This window comes from Mastigoproctus giganteus, chromosome 4 (assembly GCF_048544385.1).
Source record: "Mastigoproctus giganteus isolate SK-2022 chromosome 4, ASM4854438v1, whole genome shotgun sequence".
In the NCBI taxonomy this organism is placed as follows: Eukaryota; Metazoa; Arthropoda; class Arachnida; order Uropygi; family Thelyphonidae; genus Mastigoproctus; species Mastigoproctus giganteus.
This window is the reverse complement of record NC_143578.1, coordinates 174,201,742-174,225,069: the sequence shown is the minus strand read 5'-3', so window position 1 is coordinate 174,225,069 and position 23,328 is coordinate 174,201,742. Positions and strand designations below refer to the sequence as shown.

Sequence of the window (23,328 nt, the reverse complement as noted above, 5' to 3'; positions counted from 1 at the left end):
TCTGTTCAACCTTTCCAGATCCTGTTGCAGCAGCATAGCGTCAGTATTGTCCTTAACGACCCTGCCAACCTTTGTATCATCTGCAAACTTGGACATTAAACTTGATATCCCATCATCAATATCATTCATAAACACCGAAAACAACAACGGACCCAACACTGAACCTTGAGGAACTCCACTAATAACATTAGTCCACGTTGAGCAGTGTCCATTGATTACCACTCTCTGTCTTCTGCCACTCAACCATCCCCTTATCCATAGCAGCAATTTGCCTCCAATGCCACACTGCTCCAATTTGTGCAGCAGTCTTCCATGTGCAACAGTATCAAAAGCCTTTCTAAGATCCAAATATATAATATCAAAGTTATTCCCTGCATCCAGTTCTTTTGTGACTACATCATAGTATCCAATCAAATTGGTCAGGCAAGACCTGCCCTTAACAAAACCATGCTGCGTCTGAGCTATAACTGAATTCTTGTCTAGATGATCCTGCAGTGCTTCTTTAACCAGTGCCTCCATTAATTTACCTGGAACAGAAGTTAAACTAACAGGTCTATAATTACTTGTGTCAGCCTTTGATCCTCCTTTGTGAATTGGGGTTACATTTGCACATCTCCAGTCTATGGGCACCTCCCCTGAGTCCAAAGAAGCTCTCATAATTATGGCTAGGGGTTTGCATACTTCCTTTGCTGCCTCCTTTAATATAACTGGATAGATCCCATCCACCCCAGGTGCCTTTTTTATGTTTATCCTCAACAATCTCTCCTCCACTTTCCTCTCAGTTATTACAAAATCATCCAGCTCACTGCCAATGTTTACTTTACCTACATCATTCTCCTTCCTGAATAACTCCTCATGCGTGAATGTAGATGCAAAATACTCGTTTAGATTGTTAGCCACCTGAGCAGGATCCTCAACTGTTGAACCATCAATATCCAGTGGACCAATCTGATTCATCCCTTTCCTTTTCGAGTTCAAGTATGTAAAAAACTCTTTTCTGTTTTTCTTTGCATCCTTTGCCAAGGATTTTTCATAGTCTGCCTTTGCCTGCCTAATCTCCTTTGTGACTTGGTTACAGACCAACTTATATCTATCATAGGCTTCCATGTCACCCATTAATTTGTATGTATCCCATGCATTTTTCTTCTCTGCCACATGTCTCATTAGCTCATCTGACAACCATTTAGGCCTAAACCTTGAACAATATTTCTTAGTTGGTATGTAAAGCCTGGTAGCCTCCAAGATTAGTTCCTTGAATGCTTCCCATTTTGAGTTTGCTGTTGGTAACATCATCAGTTGGTCCCACTGTATAGAATTTAAATACTGTCTCAGACCATCATAGTCGCCTTTACGAAAACAAAAACCCTTCCCTTTACCTCTGATGGTAGTTACCTCCTTGAGTAAATCCCACTTCAACACACTGTGATCACTGCCACCTAGTGGTTCATTTATCTGCAGGTTCTTAATGCATGAAGAATCACTACTGATAATCAGATCAAGAGTATTGCTCCCTCTTGTTGCCTCACGAACATGCTGATGTAGAAAACAATCATCCAATAAATCCACAAAAGCCTTGCTAGTGTGCGAGTGACCAACCCACAAATTCCAGTCAATATCTGGGAAATTAAAGTCCCCCATTATAAGACTCTCAGATTTACTGGCCCACTCTATTTCCCTGTACAATATCTTATTATACTCATCAGAGTCATTAGGCCTATAGCACACTCCTACTCTCAATTTTGATTTCCCTATGCTTATGTCGCACCAAACTGACTCGACACTGCCCTGTCCATCGATGTCGACTGGCTTCACTTCCTTGGACTTTATGTGTTTCTTAATTAATAGCATAACCCCTCCTCCCCTCCTGTCCTGTCTATCCTTTCTATACACATTGTATTCCCCAAATTCCAGTTCCGCATTACTTATATCTGTGTGACACCACGTCTCTGATATCCCAACAATATCTGCCTTTGATGTTTTGAGCAATACCTCAAATTCATCAAATTTATTTACCAAACTCCTAGCATTGGTGTACACGCAGGTATACATGCACCTGTTTCTATTCTTAGCTACCCTAACACAACCCATGTGTTTACTTGTACCGCAATGACTACCAGCAGTCTCTGAAATATCCTGCATCTTGTTTTTCAGACTTCTGCTCATTTCAATAGAAGCAGTGCAAGAATCACTTCCACCTCTGCCAGTGGCTACTGTTAATCTATTAGTCCTTGTATCCCCCCCAACTAGCAGTTTTCCGACCCACCTAACACTGCCTCGACAGCATCAGCAAAAATTCTTGCACCCTTTCTATTTAAGTGTATCCCATCCCTGTAGAAGCAATCTCTCCTGTTAACAAGTACAGTCCAGGCTGAAAAAAATTCTACCCCTTGAGCCTTGCACAATCCCTCCAGGGCCGAATTGATCGACAAGGCTCTCATCATATACTCCCTCCTATCGTGTCTGGGCAGAATTGCAGACACTTTCAAGTTCAACCCTAATTCACGGCTTTTTTTCAACAGTGACCTGTACTTGCTAAGTAATTCCGCCGGTCTCCTACTCTTAATATCATTAGTGCCAACGTGTACAACTATATCACCTTTTGTGCCCTTAAAAGATGATATCCGCTCTACAACGTCATCAACCTTTGCCCCTGGCAGACATACCCTGATTTACAAGCATGGGCTGGAGAGCTGAGTGCATAATGGCCTCTCATTTTGATTTTACCCAAGGCATAAGCCCTGTTTTTCATGCCCTCCTTTTCACGAAATCTCCCTTAGCCATACATGCCCCTCTACAGATGAGACAGCAAATGAACGATAAGTAGAGCACTGTATAAAGCCCTGATTTGTCAGAATTGCCAGCAGCAGTTTTATTTCTCCAATCCAAAGCTTTCCTGCTTTGCTTCGCTGAGCACTTTTACTTTGCTGCTCTGGTCTGATGTTTGATTTCATCTAAATTTAATACCTCATGAACCTAAGAGATAAGAGTATTTACAAATCTACTATTGTTTTATTTCAAAAATGAAGAAACACGATTATATGCTGGTGTCCACTACAATGGGACACCAGTTTCAGAAAGGTTTTTCATCTCTTCTCAAATTAGTAATTAAATTATTTTTGCACAATTATTTTTTTTATAATGCATTCAGCAAATAAAGTAAAAGTAGAGGGGGACACATATGAATTAATGAAATTTTTGGATATGATGTACACACAGCAAGAATATAACCAGTTCCTTGACATAATGTGGACTTGACAATGCCTCTTGCATACATGCTACCTGAACACCAACCAGTCACTAGCTGGTAGAGTAGAGGCAGAGAAGTCAATCATGTATTTAGATCTACACGTTTCGTTTGATAGTGTTAACATCCCAGCCTTACTTAAGCTCCTTCAAAATAACTAGTATTGAAGTTTCTGACATCTGACCCCTTCTTCAAAATAGAATCATTCAAATGTCCATAGGAAACAAAACACTAGACAAATACAAGCAGGTGTGCTACAAGGGGGTAGTCCTGTCTGGCATTCTTTTTACAGCAATCATTAACCCACTAATACACAACAGAACAGATATGTTATGATATGTGGATGACTTGAAGCTCTTAACAAAAATAAAATCGGCCAATGAAGTAATAGACAATACGGTAACCATCAACAAGACTTGATCAGAAATACAGCAGTACCTCACGAGATTTGACCTGCAAGTTAACCCTGAAAAATTGGCTGTCATGGTATTCTAGCTTAAACCCACACCAACCATAATTCAGCCTGCAACTGACCGAGTCCTGATCGCCTGTGTCAAAGAGCAGAGAAATCTGGACATGATAATTGACAGAAAATTAAGATTCCATTATCATATAAAGGAGCATTTTCAGCATTAATGCATGAAAGATGACTCATTTTCACCAAAAAATGATCGCTGGAAGAATCTCAGCATCCAACATGAAGGACACTGTGTGTGTTGTCGGATCCCCCAACCAGCTCTCCACTCCACTCCCAAGCTTCTTGCTCTTTCTTCAAGGCTACATCTTAAAGATCACTTCCTCCCTTATCAAAAGCTCCATCTAGCCCAATCCTTGGATGCAACCTGTGCCAAAATCGTAGATGACAAGAATTATAGACATCTCATGCTAGATCGCTTTGGCTCAACAAGAATTTCACAGAAAACCAAACTCAAGAAAACTATCCTGTGTTATTTTAATTTATTTTATTATTTTTAAGTTAATATAATCTGCTTTATGTTATTTATACATAATTTTTCTTTAATTTAATCGCATAAAGTTATTGTGTGTATCCTGTATTATATTTCCAGTGAGATGATATCTCTGATGGCTGTTAACCCCTGGCTTAGTGCCATGAAGGGTTTTGTAAAGTCAGGGTACCTGTGTGTAACTTTGCACCTTACTATATAGCTCATATATTTTGATTCCATTCCACTGGCTTATCCAGATGGCTCCTGGACAGTTACCAATACACTCAGTCCAGTCAGTCTGCTAAAATCCTTTTAGAGCTGCACCTTTAAAATATAAGGAATAGTGGATCTTGCCTTTCCATCATTGTTCTGGAGACAAACATGGGTTTCACCTTCAAACCTCCAATAAGCAAAATGGTGATACTATATTAAATGATGAGAGTCATTCTACCATCAGCATTGCAAAGTGAGAGAGGGGAGGCATTTCTCTGTGATGTGATTGCCACACCTTAATCCCTGCATACACTGGTTCACACTGGGTAGTCACCTCTGGTATATTGGATGTGACCACCCAGGTGTGAGAACCAGTTTCAGGACTTGCACATTGGAGTATACCCAGGGTTACTAACAGTCCCACCATTGTGAATGTGTAAGCAGACAATCTGGTTGTCATAGAATGACCAGACCTTGTTGATATTCTGTCCACTGACTCACAAATTGGATCAGAACACCAGTTCCAGCAGCATTTTAGACTCCCAAGGAGCAAGCCTTATCCTGTCATACTTGGGAGAATGAATGTGACAAGTCTCGGGGACCAAATGTTTTTATGTTGAATATATGCAGATAACAAGTAAAAATAACCAGAAATGGATATGTATAAAAAGAAATAAGTTGGAGATTTATCTTTCTCTGATTTTAATGAAATTTGGAATGACTTAAGATTTCTTAAAAAGTAAAATATTAAATTTAATGAAAATCCACTTGGTGGGAGTCCAGTTGCCACTTGGATCTTCATTTCCCCACCCTTAATTGTCATGTGTTTTTCAATGACTACTCATCTGATTGTAACTCGTGTTGTACACGAAAGGTATAGCCTTACTCTATAAGCATCAGTGAGCAAATGGTTTGCTTAGTGCATCGATCTCATATTCAGAGGCATTCCACCAAGTTGCAATATACTTCTCCATTGGAATACCAAGGCAACTTGGTATTCCAATGGAGAAGTATATTGCTGCTTAATTATGATACTTTTTCCACAAACCCACTTGACTTCCATAACTCGCAATAAGTTTCAAACAAGTTTTTTGGTTTCTCCATCAAAAATTTGCAAATAACATGCAACAAAAGTTTTTTTGGTATCTCCATCAAAAATTTGCAAATAACATGCAAAATCAAGTGTGAAATGCTTCACAGCATTATAGTTAGTTTAAAGTTGCTTCTTCTACTGTATTCTGTTTTATGTGGCAGAAAACCACATAAAAGTGGCGCAACATTGTTTCTCCAAGCATGAATCCTGTGCATGTGGCCTTTTTTCACATATAACTCAATGAGTTGTGATTTTAAAATGGCTGTTATAAATTGATTTTTTTTGGGTGTGCAAAATGGGTGTTCACTGATTTTTGCACTGTGCTCAGCAACATACATATGCAATCCCAAAAAAAATTCAAATGCCATTAAAATTTCAGTCAATTAATGACTTTTTGTAAGAATCTGGATTTTTTTTTATAAATGAAATTAAGTGAAATTCATTGGAGTTTCACTTAACATGTTTTATATATAATTATACATTTGTTTCAATTTTTATTTAATTTTTTTTTTCGTTTTTGTGATATATATATATATATGAAACTGTGCAAGCTCTTACATGTGCTTCAAGTTTAAATATAAAAATAAAAAGAGACAGAGTAATAATGAAGACAAGTTAGTTAATGTACATAATGCATTACATTTCAAGTGCATTCGATGATTTTTTAAAATGAATTAAAAATTTTTTTTTTTCTTGATTAACAGAAGTGAAAAGTAAATACAGTTATCTGCTTATCAATTAATTACTAAAATTATAAATTTATAGAGCAGTTAATAAAATTCTATAGTTTGCTTTGACCTTGGCTATTAGGTTTAATTACAACTGCATACTATTTATTACTCTCCTCTCATATACTCTATTTTTTTTTTAAGTTTCTTCTCTCTCTTGCTATATATATTTCTTCACAAGCTATACCACGTTCATGAGTCTTACATAACAACACACAAAGTGTGTATGAACTGTCTAAAGTTAACAATACTGCATTAACACTATATCTAATCCATGATTTTTTTTTTTATATAAAAATTGTACGAAGAAAAGAAATAATTATCGCAGGATTTCCATTTGTTTGATTTTAATGAAATTTGGAATACCATGACAAATGTTTGCAAAAGGCCCACCAGCAAGAGAAGAATCCTACAAGTGGGCAAAAAAGCAGAAAACAGTGTAGCCTTGGAAAATGTAAAAAATAGAATAAAGAGAAAAATAATTAATATTCCGTTGTAAATGCTTTCTTTGATTCATACTTTTCTTCATTTGAATATTCAGTACACCTGTAAAAAGAATAGCTGCAAGTTCTATTTTATTTTAATGTAGTATAATATAATTTATTAGTGATTTATATTGTTAAAAAACTAGAATTTTTTTTTTTCAAAACAGCCACTTCAATCTGATGCAAAACTTGTTCTTAAAATAGCTTCCCCCACTCTTTTCCTCTTGTTTATTAATGACCTACTTCCATAGTTTTGCCGATGATAGCACATTGCATTCCACTTTCCATTTTGAGAAACCTTGCCCTGCTCAATCATTCAACTTCTCGAATATCCGCTACCAATTCTTTAAATGCCGATCTCCAGGTGAATCGCCAGTGGGGCAAATACAACTTAGTTGATTTCAATCCTTCTAAAACTCAGTCTTGTCTTATATCTCGCAAAAAGGATTCTTCTGCCCCTATGCTTATCTTTGGTGACACTCCGATTTCTAGGCAAGTTGATATATCTCTTTTGGGAGATTACCCTGACTTCTAATCTCTCTCTCTTGGTACAAGCACATTACAAATATTGCTTCCTGTGTATCTAAAAAACTTGGTTTTCTCTTTAGTTCTCGGCATTACTTTTCTTCCAAACATTCACTCTGTACAAATCGCAAATCCACCCTACCATGGAATATTGTTCCCACACATGAGGCGGTGCCCCCCAAAACCTCTCTCAGGCTTCTGCATTCTATTCAGAAGAGGGCAGTTAGGTTAATTAATGATTCATCTGTAACAGAGTCTCTCCACTCGCTTTCTCATAGACGTACTGTTTCTGCTGCATGCCTCTTCTACAGATACTTCCATGGGCACTGTTCTTCTGAATTGGCTTCTATAATTCCCGCTCTCTCTTTCAAAACAGTCCAAACATGTGCCGCCACCAGCCAACATCCATTTACTGTCCAACCTCAAACAAGGAAGATGAAAAGAACCAACTTTTCATCTTCCTCGTTTACACCACTGAACCCTGGGGAACTCCACTAATAACATTAGTCAATAAAGAGCAGTGTCCATTAATAACTACTCTCTGTCTTCTCTCACTGAATCATCCCTTTATCCATAGAAGTAAATTGTTCTTAATGCTGTATTGCTCCAATTTGTACAGCAGTCTTATGTATAAAGTTGAGGGCAGGAGCATGTTATAAGTCTAATGACTCTGATGAGTACAATGAACAATTGTACAGAGAAATAGAGTGGACCAGTAAATTAGATTGTGTTATAATGGGGGATTTTAACTTAACAGATATAGACTGGAACCTGTGGGTTGGTCACTCAAACATTAGCAAGACCTCTGTGGATTTATTGGAGGAACGTTTTCTACAGCAACATGTTCGAGAGGCAACCAGAGGAAGTAATACTCTTGATCTGATTATCAGCAGTGATTCTTCATGCATGAAGAATCTGCAAATAAATGAACCACTAGGTGGCAGTGATCACGGTATACTGATGTGGGATTAACTACATCATGGGTAAAGAGAAGGGTTTGTGCTTTCGTATAGGTGATTACAGTAGTCTCAGAGATTTTTTAAATGGGAAGCATTCAAGGAATTAATCTTGGAAGCTACTGAGCTTTTCATACCAACTAAGAAATACTGTCCAAGGTTTAGGCCCAAATGGATGTCAGATGACTAATGACTCATGGCAGAGAAGAAAAATGCATGAAATGCATATTAGCATTAGTAGAGGCATATGATGCAAGAAAGCAAGCTTATGCAGCATCAGCCAAAAAAAAAAAAAACTTCCACTTCACCCCTCCGTTCATTCGATTATTATTATTTTTTTTAGGATCATTAGCAACTAAGACCATATTGCTCCGGAATATGCAGTGGTCATTCCCTGACTTTTCCGCATCTACCATATTTAGTGGTGACAGGCTCGAACCCTGGTCTAATCAAGAAGCGTGTGCTACACACTGCTGCTCCTTCCCACCTGGCTACGGAGGCGCCCGGTTCATTCGAAATACCTGTCCAGCTGAGCCTTAAATTTATTTAGGCTATCAACTTCCACAACAAGGGATGGAAGTCTCCTGATATAAATTATCAGGAGACACAGATGCCTACGATAGATATAAGATAGTCTGTAATCAAGTAACAAAGGACGTTAGGCAAGCAAAGGTAGATTGCGAGAACTCTTTGCCCAGAGACGCAAAGAAAAACAGTAGATTTCTTTAATTACGTAAATTCTAGAAGGAAGGGGATGAATCAGATTGGTCCATTTGACTTAGACGGATCGCTAGTTAGCATTAGCATAGGCACAAGAGGCAAGAAAGCAAGCTCATATGGCATCAGCCAAAAAAAAAAAAAAAAAAAAACAAAACACCCTTATTTCACCCATCCCCTTGCTCCAAATGTTTGTCAAATTCTGCCTTGAATCTATTTAAGCTATCAACTTCTACAACGACAGGTGGAAGTTTGTTCCAGCAATCAACTACCCAGTGACTCAAGGCAAACTTCCGCACAAATATCCTACAACCGTCTTTCCTCAATTTGAATTTATGCCCTCTCAGGTGATTATTCTGAGCAAGAGGAAGAATCCCATCAGTACTGAGCATGCTCAAACCATTCAAGGCTTTATACACCCCAGATCACATCGCAGGTGCCTAATCTCCAGACACTGTAATTTGCAAAACTTAAGCCTTTCTTTGTAAAAGCAACCCTTCGTTCCATTCACTAATCTTGTTGACCTTCTCTGTACTCGTTCCAACAGCTCTACATCCTTCTTAAAATGAGGCCTCCAGACCTGTATACAGTACTCAAGGTGTGGCCTGACCATTGCCATATCCTTATCCCTGCCACAAAAATTCCTGTATATCACTGACAAGACACCATTAGCTACCCTTGCAAACCATCTGCACTGCTCAGAAAACTTCATATCTGCCTGCACAATTACTCCCAGGTCCTTTTCATTCTCTACCACTGTCAGTGTGGTACCACAGAGTTAATACGTTACTCTGGGATTACTGCTTCCCATATGTAGTACTTTACATTTGTCAACGTTAAACTTCATTTGCCACCTCTCACTGGTTGAGCAGATAGACCGAGAGGTCTCACCCCTCAGTCCATCTGCTCAACTTTTCTAGATCCTGTTGCAGCAGTGTACTGTCATTAGTGTGATTAACAACCCTACCAACCTTCGTATCGTCTGAAAACTTGGACATTATGCCTGATACATCATCATCAATATCATTTATAAATACAGAAAACAACAATGGACCCAACACTGAACCCTGAGGGACTCCACTAATAACATTAGTACAAGAAGAGTAGTGTCCATTGGTTATCATTCTCGGTCTTCTCCCACTCACCCATCCCTTTATCCATAGCAGCAATGCCACACTGCTCCAATTTGTTCAACAGTCTACCATGTGCAACAGTATCAAAGGCTTTTCTAAGACCCAAATATATGATATCAAAGTTATTCTTTGCATCCAGTTCCTTTGTGACTACATCATAGTATCCAATCAACTTAGTCAGACAAGACTTCCTCTTAACAAACCCATGCTGTGTCCGAGTTATAACTGAAGTCTTGTTTAGATGATCCTGCAATGCTTCTTTAACCAGTGCCTCCATTAATTTCCCTGGAACATAAGTTAAACTAATAGGTCTGTAATTACCCGTGTCTCCCTTTGATCCTCCTTTGTGGATTGGGGTCACATTTGCACATCTTCAGCCCATGGGAACCTCCCCTGAGTCCAGGGAAGCTCTCATAATTATGGCTAAGGGTTTGCTTACTTCCTTTGCCACCTTCTTTAATATAACTGGATAGATTACACCCACCCCTGGTGCCTTTCATGTGTTTATCTTCAACAATTTCTCCTCCACTTTACTCTCAGTTATTACAAGATTATCTAGCTTACTGCCAGAGTTGAATATACTTCTGGCATTCCCCTCCCTGATTAACTCCTCATGCGTGAATGTTGATGCAAAATATTCATTCAGTTTGTTAGCTACCTGAGCAGGATCATCAACAGTTGAAACATCAATATCAAGTGGACCAATCTGATTCATTCCCTTCCTTCTAGAGTTTACATAAGTAAAGAACTCTTTGCTGTTTTTCTTTGCATCCTTTGCCAAAGATTTCTCATAATCTGCCTTCGCCTGCCTAACCTCCTTTGTAACTTTGTTACAGACCAGCTTATATCTATCATAGGCTCCTGTGTCACATGTTAATTTATATGTATCCCATGAATTTTTCTTCTCTGTTCCATGTCTAATTAGTTCATCTGACATCCATTTAGGCCTAAATGTTGAACAATATTTCTTTGTTGGTGCCTATTAGCTTCCAAGATTAATTCTTTGAATGCTTCTCTTTTTGAATTTGCTATTGGTAACATCATCAGTTGTTCCCACTATATAGAATTTAAATACTGCTTCAGACCACCGTAGTCACCTTTACGAAAGCAAAAACCCTTCCCTTTATCCTTGATGGTAGTTACATCTTTAAATAATTCCCACATCAGCATACTGTGATCACTGCTATCTAGTGGTTCCTTTATCTGCAGATTCTGAATGCATGAAGAATCACTACTGATAATCAGATCAAGAGTATTACTCCATCTAGTTGTCTCCAAACATGCTGCTGTAGAAAACAATCATTCAATATATCCACAAAAGCCTTGCTAGTGTGTGAGTGACCAACCCACAAATTCCAATCATAACCTGAAATGAAAATCCCCCATTATAAGACACTCTAATTTAGTGGCCCACTCTATTTCTCTGTACAATTGCTCATTATACTCATCAGATTCATTAGGCCTATAACACACACCTACTCTCATTTTTCCTTTCCAAGTGCTTATGTCACACCAAACAGACTCAACATTGCATTGTCCACCAACATCAATTGGATGCACTTCCTTAGATTTTATGTGTTTCTTAACTAACAGCATAACCCCTCCTCCCTTCCTATCCTGTCTACCCTTTTTGTACACATTTTAGACCTGTATTATAGAACTGTTAGGTTACCGTAATTGTAGACCTGTCAGTTTAACTTCTATTCCAGGAAAATTAATGGAGGCACTGGTTAAAGAAGCACTGCAGGATCATCTAGACAACACAGCATGGTCTTGTTAAGGGAAAGTCTTGCTCGACCAATTTGATTGGATACTATGATGTGGTCACAAAGGAACTGGATGCAAGGAATAACTTTGATATATATTTGGATCTTAGAAAGGCTTTTTACACATTGAAGGCTGCTGCACAAATTGGAGCAGTGTGGCATTGGAGGCAAATTGCTGCTATGGATAAAGGGATGGTTGAGTGGGAGAAAACAGAGAGTGGTAATCAATGGACTCTGTTCATCGTGGACTAATGTTATTAGTGGAGTCCCTCAGGGTTCAGTGTTGGGTCCATTGTTGTTTTCTGTATTTATAAATGATATTGGTGATGGTATATCAAGCTTAATGTCCAAGTTTGCAGATAATATGAAGGTGGCAAGGTTGTTAAGGAGACTAATCACAGCACGCTGCTAGAACAGGATCTAGAAAAGTTGAGCAGATGGGCTGAGAGGTGGCAAACGAAGTTTAACATTGAGAAACGTAAAGTACTATATATGGTTTGCAGCAATCCCAGAGTGATGTATCAACTCTGTGGTACTACACTGACAGTGGTAGAGAATGAAAAGGACCTGGGAGTAATTCTGCAGGCAGATACGAAGTTTTCTGAGCAGTGCAGACAGTCTGCAAGGGTAGCTCATGGTGTCTTGTGAATGATATACAGGAATTTTTCTAGCAGGGATAAGGAGGTGATTATTGTATTGTATAAGGCAATGATAAGGCTACACCTTGAGCTGTACGCAGGTCTGGAGGCCTAATTAAGAAAGATGTAGCGCTGTTGGAATGAGTACAGAGATGGGGAACAAGATTAGTGATTGGAACAAAAAGAGTTGCTCTTACGAAGAAAGGCTTAAATTTTGCAAATTATTGTGTCTGAAGACTAGGCACCTGCGAGGTGATCTGATTGAGGTGTATAAAGCCTTGAATGGTTTGAGCATGCTCAATGCTGATGGGACTCTTCCTCTTGTTCAGAATAATCATTTGAGAGGGCATAAATTCAAACTGAGGAAACACAGATGTAGGATAGATGTGCGGAAGTTTGCCTTTAGCCAGTGGGTGGTTGGTTGGTTGGTGGAACAGACTTCCATCCTTTGTTGTGGAAGTTGATAGCCTAAATAAATTTAAGGCTGAGTTGGACAGGTACTTGGAACGAATGGAGGGGTGAAATGGGAGCGTTTTTTTTTTTTTTTTTTTTTTTTTTGGCCTGATGCTGCATAAGCTAGCTTTCTTGCATCATATGCCTCTACTAATGCTAATGCTAATTGCATCATATGCCTCTACTAATGCTAATGGTACTCCTGAAATTCCAGTTCTGCACTTCTTATGTCTGTGTGACACCATGTCTCTGATATCCCAACAATATCTGTCTTTAATGTCTATACTAGCATTTCAAGCTCATTCAATTTATGAACTATACTCCTAGCATTGGTGTGCATGCAAGTATACATGCACCTGTTTCTACTCTTAGTTACCCTAACACAGACCATGTATTTACTTGTTCCACGATGACTCCCAGCAGTCCTGGAAATTCCCACTGCCTTGCTTTCCAGGCTGGTGCTCAACTGCATTTCAATAGAAGTAGTGCAAGAATCACTTTTACCTCTGCAGTGGCTACTGTTAATCTATTAGACTGTGTATCCCCCCCAAAGCTAGCAGTCTTCCGACCCACCTAACTCTGCCTCGATACCATCAGCATGAACCCGTTGAGGTAGCTGACAAACTAAATGAGTATTTTGCATCTACAATCATATGAGGAAGTCTGTAGGAAAGTGGAGGCCAGAAGCTTATCAATCTCTAGCAGGGATTTTGTAATAACTGAGAGCAAAGTGGAGGAGAAATTGTTGAAATTGAATATCAGAAAGGCACCTGGGGTGGATGGGATCTATCCAGTTATATTAATGGAAGCAGCAAAGGAAGTAAGCGAATGCTTCGCTATAATTATGAAAGCTTCCCCGGACTCAGGGGAATTCTCCAAGTCCCCATGGACTGGAGATGTGCAAATGTGTCTGCAATTCATAAAGGGGGGAATCAAAGGGTACCACAAGCAATTACAGACATGTTAGTTTAATTCTGTTCCAGGGAAAATAATGGATTCACTTGTTAAAAAAGCAATGTAGGATCATCTAGACAAGACTGCAGTTATCGTTCAGACACAGCATGGGTTTCTTAAGGGGGAAGTCCTGCCTGACAAATTTGATTGGATACAATGATGTGGCCACAAAGGAACTGAATACAAAAAATTATTTTCATATATTTAATATATTTTGATTTTAGGAAAGCTTTAGTTACTGTTGCACATGGAAGGCAACAGTAAACTGGAGCAAAATGGCATTAAGCGTAAATTTCTACAATAGATAAAAAAGTTGGGTGGGAGAAGACAGAGAGTGGTAATCAATGGACACTGCTTTTCATGGACTAATGTTATTAGTGGAGTCCTCCAAGGTTTGGTGTTGGCCCTTGTTTTCTGTATTTATCAATGATATTGATAAAGGTATATTAAGATTAATGTCTAAATTTGCAGATGATACGAAGGTTGGCAGGGTTGTTAATTTGACAGTAATGATAGTACCCTACTGCAACAGGATCTGTAAAAGTCGAGCAGTGGACTGAGAGGTGGCAACTGAAGTTTAACATTGACAAATGTAAAGTACTGCATATGGGTTGCAGGAATCCCAGAGTAACGTACCAACTGTGTGGAACTACACTCAGGGGAGTGTAGTTCCACATAGTTCCACAGATTTCAAGAGAGAATGAAAAGGACCTGGGGGTAATTGTGCTGTCAGATATGAAGTTTATTGAGCAATTCAGACAGGCTGCAAGAGTAGCTTATGGTGCCTTGTCAATGATATACCGAAATTTTGCTAGCAGGGATAAGGAGGTAATTGTCCCCTTATATACGGCAATGGTCAGGATACACCTTAAATACTGCATATGGGTCTTGAGGTCTCATTTTAGGAATGATGTAGAGCTTCTGGAACAAGTACAGAGAAGGGCAACGAGATTGGTGAGTGGAACAAATGGTTGCTGTTACCAAGAAAGGCTAAAGTTCTGCAAATTGCAGCATTTGGAGACTAGGCACCCGCAAGGTGATATGATTGATGCGTATAAGGCCTTGAATGGTTTGTGCAAGCTCAATGCTGGTGGGATTCTTCTTTAAATTACTCATCTGAGCGGACATAAATTCAAATTGAAGAAAGAAAATTGTAGAACAGATGTGCGGAAATTTACCTTTAGCAAGTGGGTGGTTAACAGTAGGAACAAACTTCCACCTGTTGTAGTGGAGGTCAACAACTTAAATAAGTTCAAAGCAGAATTAGATGGACATTTGGAGGGAATGAATAGATAGGTGAAATGGGAAGTTATTATTTTTTTTTTTTTAGCTGATGCTATATAAGCTTGCTTTCTTGCATCATATGCCTCTACTGATGCTAATGCTATGTAAAGCAGTACCAAAAGTTTCTTGAAATCCAAGTATATGATATCAAAAAAATTTTTTGCATTCAGCTCCTTTGCTACTGCCTCACAGTATTCAATCAGACTGGTCAGACAAGATAGTCCCTTAACAAATCCATGCTGTGATTGCAGTATAATTGTATTCCTGTCTAGATGGTCCTGCATTATTTCTTTAACCAGTGCCTCTAATATTTTCTCTGGAACAGACTTGTAATTACTCAAGTCACCTTCTGATCTCTCTTTGGGAAATGGAAATATATTTGCCAATGTGTACAACAATATCACCTTTCATGCCCTTAAAAGATAACTGCTTTACAATGTCATCTATTTTTGTCCCTAGCAGACATACCTTGGTCCTATTCCAGCTATCTTTTTTGCACAATATATTTCCAATTTCTCTGACAACAGAGTCACTGATAATTACTACCTGTTAGGTCAGCACAAAAGTGTTGAGTTAAATATTATCACCTTCAAAACTTCAGTGGTAACTTTGTATCTATGCATTTATGTTTGGTGACTAATATTTTGACTGCTGTTGTTGTTATTTGGTTTTTAGGAGCATTAGCAACTAAGGCCATATTGCTCCGGAGATATGCAGTGGTCATTCCTTGACCTTTCTGCATCCTCTGTATTTGGTGGTCAAGGGCTTGAACCCCGGTCTAATCAAGAAGCGTGTGCTACACACTGCTGCTCCTGCCCACCTGGCTACGGAGGCGCCTATTTTGACTGCTGTAGGTAAATATACAGTGTTCTTACTGCTGTTAGTAAGTTGTCAATCAAAGTTCACAACTTACCAAATTTAATTATTTATTATTATTTTTAAAATTGCATATAAATACAACTGTACCTTCAATATAGATATAAACACTAAGGGTAAAATTTGGCACGATACATGCTGCAATCAATTTATCATCTGTCAACCTATGTGATGTGTTTGTCATACTTGTTTGTCAATGGCCATCAATAATTGCTAAGGGTAGAAAAGATGGCTTTTGTTAATTTGTGAACAAGGGAGAGCAAAGTTCATATTTTTGAACTTATGACTCTAATGCCAACACAAGTAAGAGTTGCCATTTAGTGCTTTATTTTCTTTCAAAGTAAATCTTTATTGATATTAATTTTTATTAATCTTTATATTATTTACATTTTTACTGCCTTCTAAACTGAGGGAAAATGTCTTCGGACTGTAATGACAGCAATGAAGTGGAAACAAAAAAACTGCAGAATAAAATTGTTTGATGGCTCACGGTAAGCTCCTAATTAACGATAAGCTCATGGTTAGCAATATAATTAAATGTTGGCATATTGATTTATAAACTCAAGGTATCCTCCTGATTACCATAAAAAATCTTGAAGAGAGCATCTTCACTTTTCCCACTGACGGGTATTGTGACAATGCAGACTATAATACTGATTTTAAATTTATACGTTTGTCTCAAGTGTATTCAAATTATTACTTTTATCTTTATAATTACATATCATATAGCTGTTTAATGTTTTGATAGGAAAAATAGACATGCATGTATTGTATTAAAGTTATCCAAATGCAGTCAAGAAGAATTTCATAGTTGTGTTAGGATACCTATGCTACATGCTTTCACAGAGTACAATCAGCCAATGATAGAGTACAGTACAAGTATCTGTATCATTCAGAAAGCCAAAAAAACTCTTCTGAAAACTGGCTTGTCTTCTATCTCAAGTTAATCAGACATATTGGCCAACTAACAACATGTTAAAAGCTCATTATCTAGACTCCACATTTTGATTAAAACATATCACAATGTGTTTTCTTCTCTCTTCTCTGAAGCGACAGTTTTTTTTTTTGCATGAATTTCTAGACAAAAGTTTTACTGATAGTTGTGGAATATTCCTGCCACCACTAAAACGAAGGTTTTATATTTGGTGTTAATCATGAAAATGGGAAGGAGAATCTAAAAGCCTTTATTTTATTTCTAAGCAGCATAAAAAAATCACCTGTAAAAATATTCCATGCATTATTTTGTTTCTGCTTATTTTTAAAACAGAAACAAAGCAATCATCTACAAAATTGCTTCTGCAATTTGACAATGCCACGTTTCTCGTTTAAAAATTTTGTTCAAAAGCCCAAAGGATATAAGAATAAATACGAATAAAGTAATATATTCAATAAAAATAAGTTAATCACATGAAAAACTATCAGAAAGTACATGGCTGTATTGCTGATATATTCCCCCTTTATCTGTGTTTGAATTCTGACATTTTATGTTTGATCAGATTACTGAATAAAAACTGGAAATCTCCAGGTCTATATCTGCAAGTTTATTATGATTTAAATTACTCATAACAGCAAGATTTATAAGCAGATCATCTGTCTTAATTAAATGAACAAGAACAATAATATATGTATGTATATATAGTTTTGACTGATGAAATAGGATGAATGTCATTACTAGAATTTTATGCACATTTAGAAGTAATTGTGCAATGTCAAGTAAATATACATGCTGATTTTCTGCTAGTGACACACAAAATGAGCAGCTAGAAACAGAGCACTAGATTTTAGAATTTTTTTTGTGTCAGGGATGGCACTCCACAATTAAATGTTGGCATATTGATTTATAAACTCAGGGCATCCTGGTTACCAGAGAGGGTAATATTCTTGATTTGGTTATCAGCAGTGATCATTCATGTATTAAGAATTTGCAGATAAAGGAACCATTAGGAGGCATTGATCACAGTGTACTGATGTGTTTTTTTTTTTTTTTTTTTTTAAGTAGCATTGGCAAGTGAGGTCATATTGGGTGGTCATTCCCTGACCTTTCCACATCTTCTGTATTTGGTGTCACGGGTTCGAACCCTGGTCTAATCAAGAAACGTGTGCTATGCACTGCTGCTCCTGCCCACATGGCTACGGAGGCACCTATACTGATGTGGGATTTACTTAAATATATAATTACCATCAGAGGTAAAGGAAGTGGTTTTTGCTTCTGTAAAGGTGACTATAGCGTTCTCAGACAGTTTTTAAATTCTGTACAGTGGGACCAACTGATGATGTTACCAACAGCAAATTCTAAGTGGGAAGCATTCAAGGAATTAATAGTGGAAGCTACTAAACGTTTCATACCTATTAAGAAATACTGTTCAAGGTTTAGGCCTAAATGATTATCAAATGAACTAATGAGACTTGTGGCAGAGAAGAAAAATGCATAGAATGCATATAAATTATCAGGCGACACAGAAGCCTATGATATGTAAAAGCTAGACTGTAATCAAGTCACAAAGGAGGTTAAGCAGGCAAAGGCAGATTATGAGAAATCTTTCGCAAAGGATGCTAAGAAAAACAGCAAGGATTTCTTTACTTATATAAACTCTAAAAGGAAGGGGATGAATCTGATTGGTCCACTTGATATCAATGGTTCGACTGTTGATGATCCTGCTCAGATAGCAAACAAACTGAATGAGTATTTTGCATCTACATTCACACGAGTTATTAAGGTTTGAAAATGCCACAAGGTTATCAAATTGTAACAGGGTACTTAATGATTTTGTAATAACTGAGAACAAAGTGAGGGAGAAATTGTTGAAGTTAAACATAAGAAAGGCACCTGGGGTGGATGGAATCTATCCAGTTATATTAAAGGAAGCAGCAAAGGAAGTAAGCAAACCCTTAGCAATAATTATGAGAGCATCCTTGGACTCAGGCAGGGGAGGTCCACACGGACTGGACGTGTGCAAATGTGTCCCCAATTCACAAAGGGGACATCGAAGGGTGACACGAGTAATTAGAGACCAGTTAGTTTCACTTCTGTTCCAGGTAACATAATGGAATCACTGGTTAAAGATGCATTGCAGGATCATCTAGACAAGACTGCAGCAATAATTCAGACACAGCATGGGTTTGTTAAGGGAAAGTCTTGTCTGACAAATTTGATGGGTTATTATGATGTAGATACAAAGGAACTGGATGCAAAAAATAATTTTGATATCATATACTTGGATTTCAGGAAAGCTTTTGACGTTGCGCATGGAAGACTACAGTACAAATTGGAGCAGAATGGTATTAAGGGTAAGTTGCTACAATAGATAGAAGGATGGTTGAGTGGGAGAAGACAGAGGGTGGTAATCAATGGGTGCTGCTCTTCGTGGACTAATGTTATTAGTGGAGTCCCACAGAGTTCAGTGTTGGGTCCACTGCTGTTTTGTATATTTATCAATGATATTGATGAAGGTATATCAGGCTTAGTATCGAAGTTTACAGATGATACAGAGGTTGGCAGGGTTGTTAATGACAGTAATGGCAGTGTGTTACTGCAACAGGATCTAGAAAATTTCGGCAGATGGGCTGAGAAGTGGCAACTGAAGTTTAACATTGAAAAATGTTAAACTTCAGTTGTAAAATGTAACCCCAGAGAAACGTACCAACTGTGTGGTACTACACTTAAGGAGGTAGAAAATGAAAAAGACCTGGAAGTAATTGTGCAGTCAGATATGAAGTTTTCTGAGCAATGCAGACAGGCTGCCAGGGCAGGTCATGGGGTGTTGTCAATGATATACGGGAATTTTTTTAGCATGGAAAAGGAGGTGATTGTCCCTCTGTATAAGGCAATGGTCAGGCCACACCTTGAGTACTGCGTGCAGGTCTGAGGCCTCATTTTAGGAAGGATGTAGATTTGCTTCAGTGTGTACAGAGAAGGGAAACAAGATTGGAGAGGGGAATGAAGGGATCCACTTACAGGAGAGGCTTAAATTCTGCAAATTGCAGCAGCAGCAGCTGGAGACTAGGCACCTGTGAGGTGATCTGATTGAGGTGTATAAGGCCTTGAATGGGTTGAGCATGCTGAATTCTGATATTCTGATGGGATCCTTCCACTTGTTCAGATTACGAACCTAAATTACGGGCATAAATTGAAATTGAGGAAGGATATATAGAATAGATGTGCAGAAATTTGTCTTTAGCCAGCGGGTGGTTAATTGCTGGAATTAACTTCCATCTGTCGTTATGGAAGTTGATAGGTTAAATAAATTCAAGGAGGAACTGGACAAATATTTAGAGGGGATTGTTTTATATTTTTTTTTTTTTTTTTTTTTGGCTGATGCTGCATAAGCTCATATGCTTGCTTTCTTGCATCACATGCCACTACTACTACTACCATAAAAAATCTTGGAGAAAGCATCTTCACTTTACCCAGTGACAGGGTACTGGTGGTGTGACACTGCAGACTATAATACTGATTTTAAATTTATACACTTGCAGGATATTGATCTGTGGGATATAGGTTTTCAAAATTCGATAATTAAGGGAGATGTCTGAGAGCAAGTAAAATAATCAAACTGGATGCTATAATAACATTAAAACCATGCATTATGGAGTTTGATTATAAACAAACCATCCAATAATATCATAGCATGATATTATTGGATGGTTTGTTTCCAATATACAATAATATCATGCTATGATATTATTGGATATTGACAAACTAAGTGTTCTGAGAGATTGGGTGGCATTATAAAAATTTAATGCTAATAAGTAAACTATGGGAATATTCACTTTATTATGTCACATGTATCAAGAAGGGGAACCTTTTCTGTGCAATAGCTGTTCCAAGAGCCCACTTTTCCAGTCTGCTGCACCTCCCCTCAATCATCTAGCAAATATGTCAAGGCCTGGTTGAAGGATTTAACATAAAGGCTATAAAGGAAACTTAAGAATAGGTTAAAAGAAACCTAGAAATATTTCATGTACATTATTTAACCAAAGGTTACAAAGGAACACTTTTATATATTTTGATGTTAAAGTTTATAAATACATCTGTTATTTTTATTAATAGTAAAAAAGCATTGTTGATAGAATTAAACCTAGTTTAATTCTAAAAACTGTGCTGTTTGTTTTCTTCCAAAAAAAGGGGGTGGGGACACATAATCACACCCACTGAAAAAGAAATAAAGTCCACGCAATACCATTTGGGGAGCATCAAACTCAAGGTAGTTAATGAAGAGGACATGGACAATTATATTGTCTGACATGAAGTTTTCTAGGCAGTACAGACAAGTTGCTAGAGTATTACTCCTCCTGAATTTCTGTTAATGACATACAGTCACTTTGGCCATTAGGGATAATGAGGTAATTATCTGATTGTTTATGGCAATGGGCAATCATGTCTTCAATACTGCACACAGATTTTTGGAAACCTCATTTTTGGAAGGATGTGAATCTGTTTGAAAGGATGCAGAACAAAGCAATGAGATTAGCTGGGAACACAAATGTCTTTATTTATTTACAATGAAAGTAAACTTACTTTCATTGTAAATTACTTACTTTACAATGGTAAAGTAAGTAATTATTTACTGGAGTTCTGTAAACTGATATGTCTGGAAATCATGTATCTGCATGGTGAAATAACTGAAGTGTTTAAGGCTTTAAATAGATTAAGTCAAATAAATGTTGATAGCATTTATATTCATTCTCAGATGACACAGCAAAGATCATAAATTTGTCTACAGACAGAGAATAATTGACTATGTGAATAATTTTCTACTTAGAATTGTGGAAGTGGTGGTATTGTGGTAGCTTGCATTTTTAAAGGACTGGAGAATATTTATTTATTTTTTTGACTGATGCTATATAAACTTCAATACTGATATTGTGATAAGATAAATAAAAAAAAAAATTTCTTACCTAATAATTAAAATGCCCAAATGAAGCTTTCTAGCTCTTTCTCTTAAAGGGTGTGAACCCCTGAATTTATTAACTGAACCTTTTTCTGGATTCCATTCTGGAGGATAATATTTATTGACTGCCTTTCTCTCTGCCTGTAATGACAACAAAACAAATAAATAAAATAAAAAATAATTATTAGTAGGGATTTCTTTATTATGCAGACTTCAACATTACTATCGCTTAATCCATCATTTGGCATATTATCTTGTTAACATATTTTTTAGGCTGCAACAAAAGTTTTCTTTATTATGTGAAGATTTTGACATTAATATTACTTATTAATTTCCAGCTTAATTTTTTTAATGTGTGAGTTGTTTTATGGAAGTTTTATTCAGAAACACGAGGTGACACTAATATCATCTATAATAATTCATCCTGATTATTTAAAATGTTTGAGGATATCTGCCAACTTGTCCACGAAGTGAGAGACCACCGACCATTCACTGCAACTGTGCCTGCTACTAAAGAGCATAATCATATGACGAGCATTTGAAAAGTTCATTGCCTGAGTATGAAGGTTTTATCTGAGGAGCCTAGTAACACGTTACTTTTCGGCGCCTCCGTAGCCAGGTGGGCAGGAGCAGCAGTGCGTAGCACATGCTTCTTGATTAGACCAGGGTTCGAGCCTGCGACCACCAAATACGGATGATGCGGAAAGGTCAGGGAATGACCACCACATTTCCCCGGAGCAATATGGCCTTAGTTGCTAATGCTTATAAAAAACCAAATAACAACAATAACAACAACGTTACTTTTCAACAGAGTCCGGATCCCTTTGAAGTCAACATACTTTTGCCACCAATGCTGCAACGCACTGATTCCAGCTGTTAAAAAAGGTTTTCTCCCTGGCCTCCAGGAATGCATCCACTGCAGCAATGATATCACTGTTGGTTGGAAAATGGATGCCTGAAAGGTAATTTTTCAAATTAGGAAAGAGGTGAAAGTATAATGGTGCTAAATCTGGTGAATAAAGGTGATATTTCAAGATTTCAAAGCCACATTCATGCAGTGTAGCCTTGGGGGTGTCAAACTTATGCGCAGGCACATTTTTCTTTTGGAACAAGATTTCTTTACTGAGTTTTCTTTGGCATGTAACCTTGATGTTTTCATGCACGTTTCACAAGGTCAGCATAATATGCCCCTGTGACTGCCTGGCCTTTCTGAAGGTAACCACTAGCAACACTCCATCAGTATCCCAAAAAACCTATGCCATCAACTTCACAGCAGAAGGAAATGACTTGGATTTCTTTAGAGGGCAAGAAGAGCTATTTTTTCACTGTTTGGGCTGCTTCTTTGTTTCTGGCTGAAAGCGATGGATATCCATGTCTCATCAATGGTCACAAACCTTGTAAGGAAATTTGCTGGATCTGCTTGAA

At 37.7% G+C, this 23,328-nt stretch overlaps 1 protein-coding gene across 1 annotated transcript in view; it reads right to left on the bottom strand.

The window, feature by feature from the left end:
* The window catches only part of LOC150087212 (coiled-coil domain-containing protein 130 homolog), a 121,803-nt gene that overhangs the window by 78,636 nt on the left and 19,839 nt on the right, over nucleotides 1–23,328 (bottom strand). Inside the window, exon 2 of the mRNA XM_090372408.1 lies at nucleotides 21,911–22,044. Within this exon, the coding sequence (XP_090228534.1) occupies nucleotides 21,911–22,044 (134 nt within the window). The remainder of the gene's footprint in view (nucleotides 1–21,910; nucleotides 22,045–23,328) is intronic.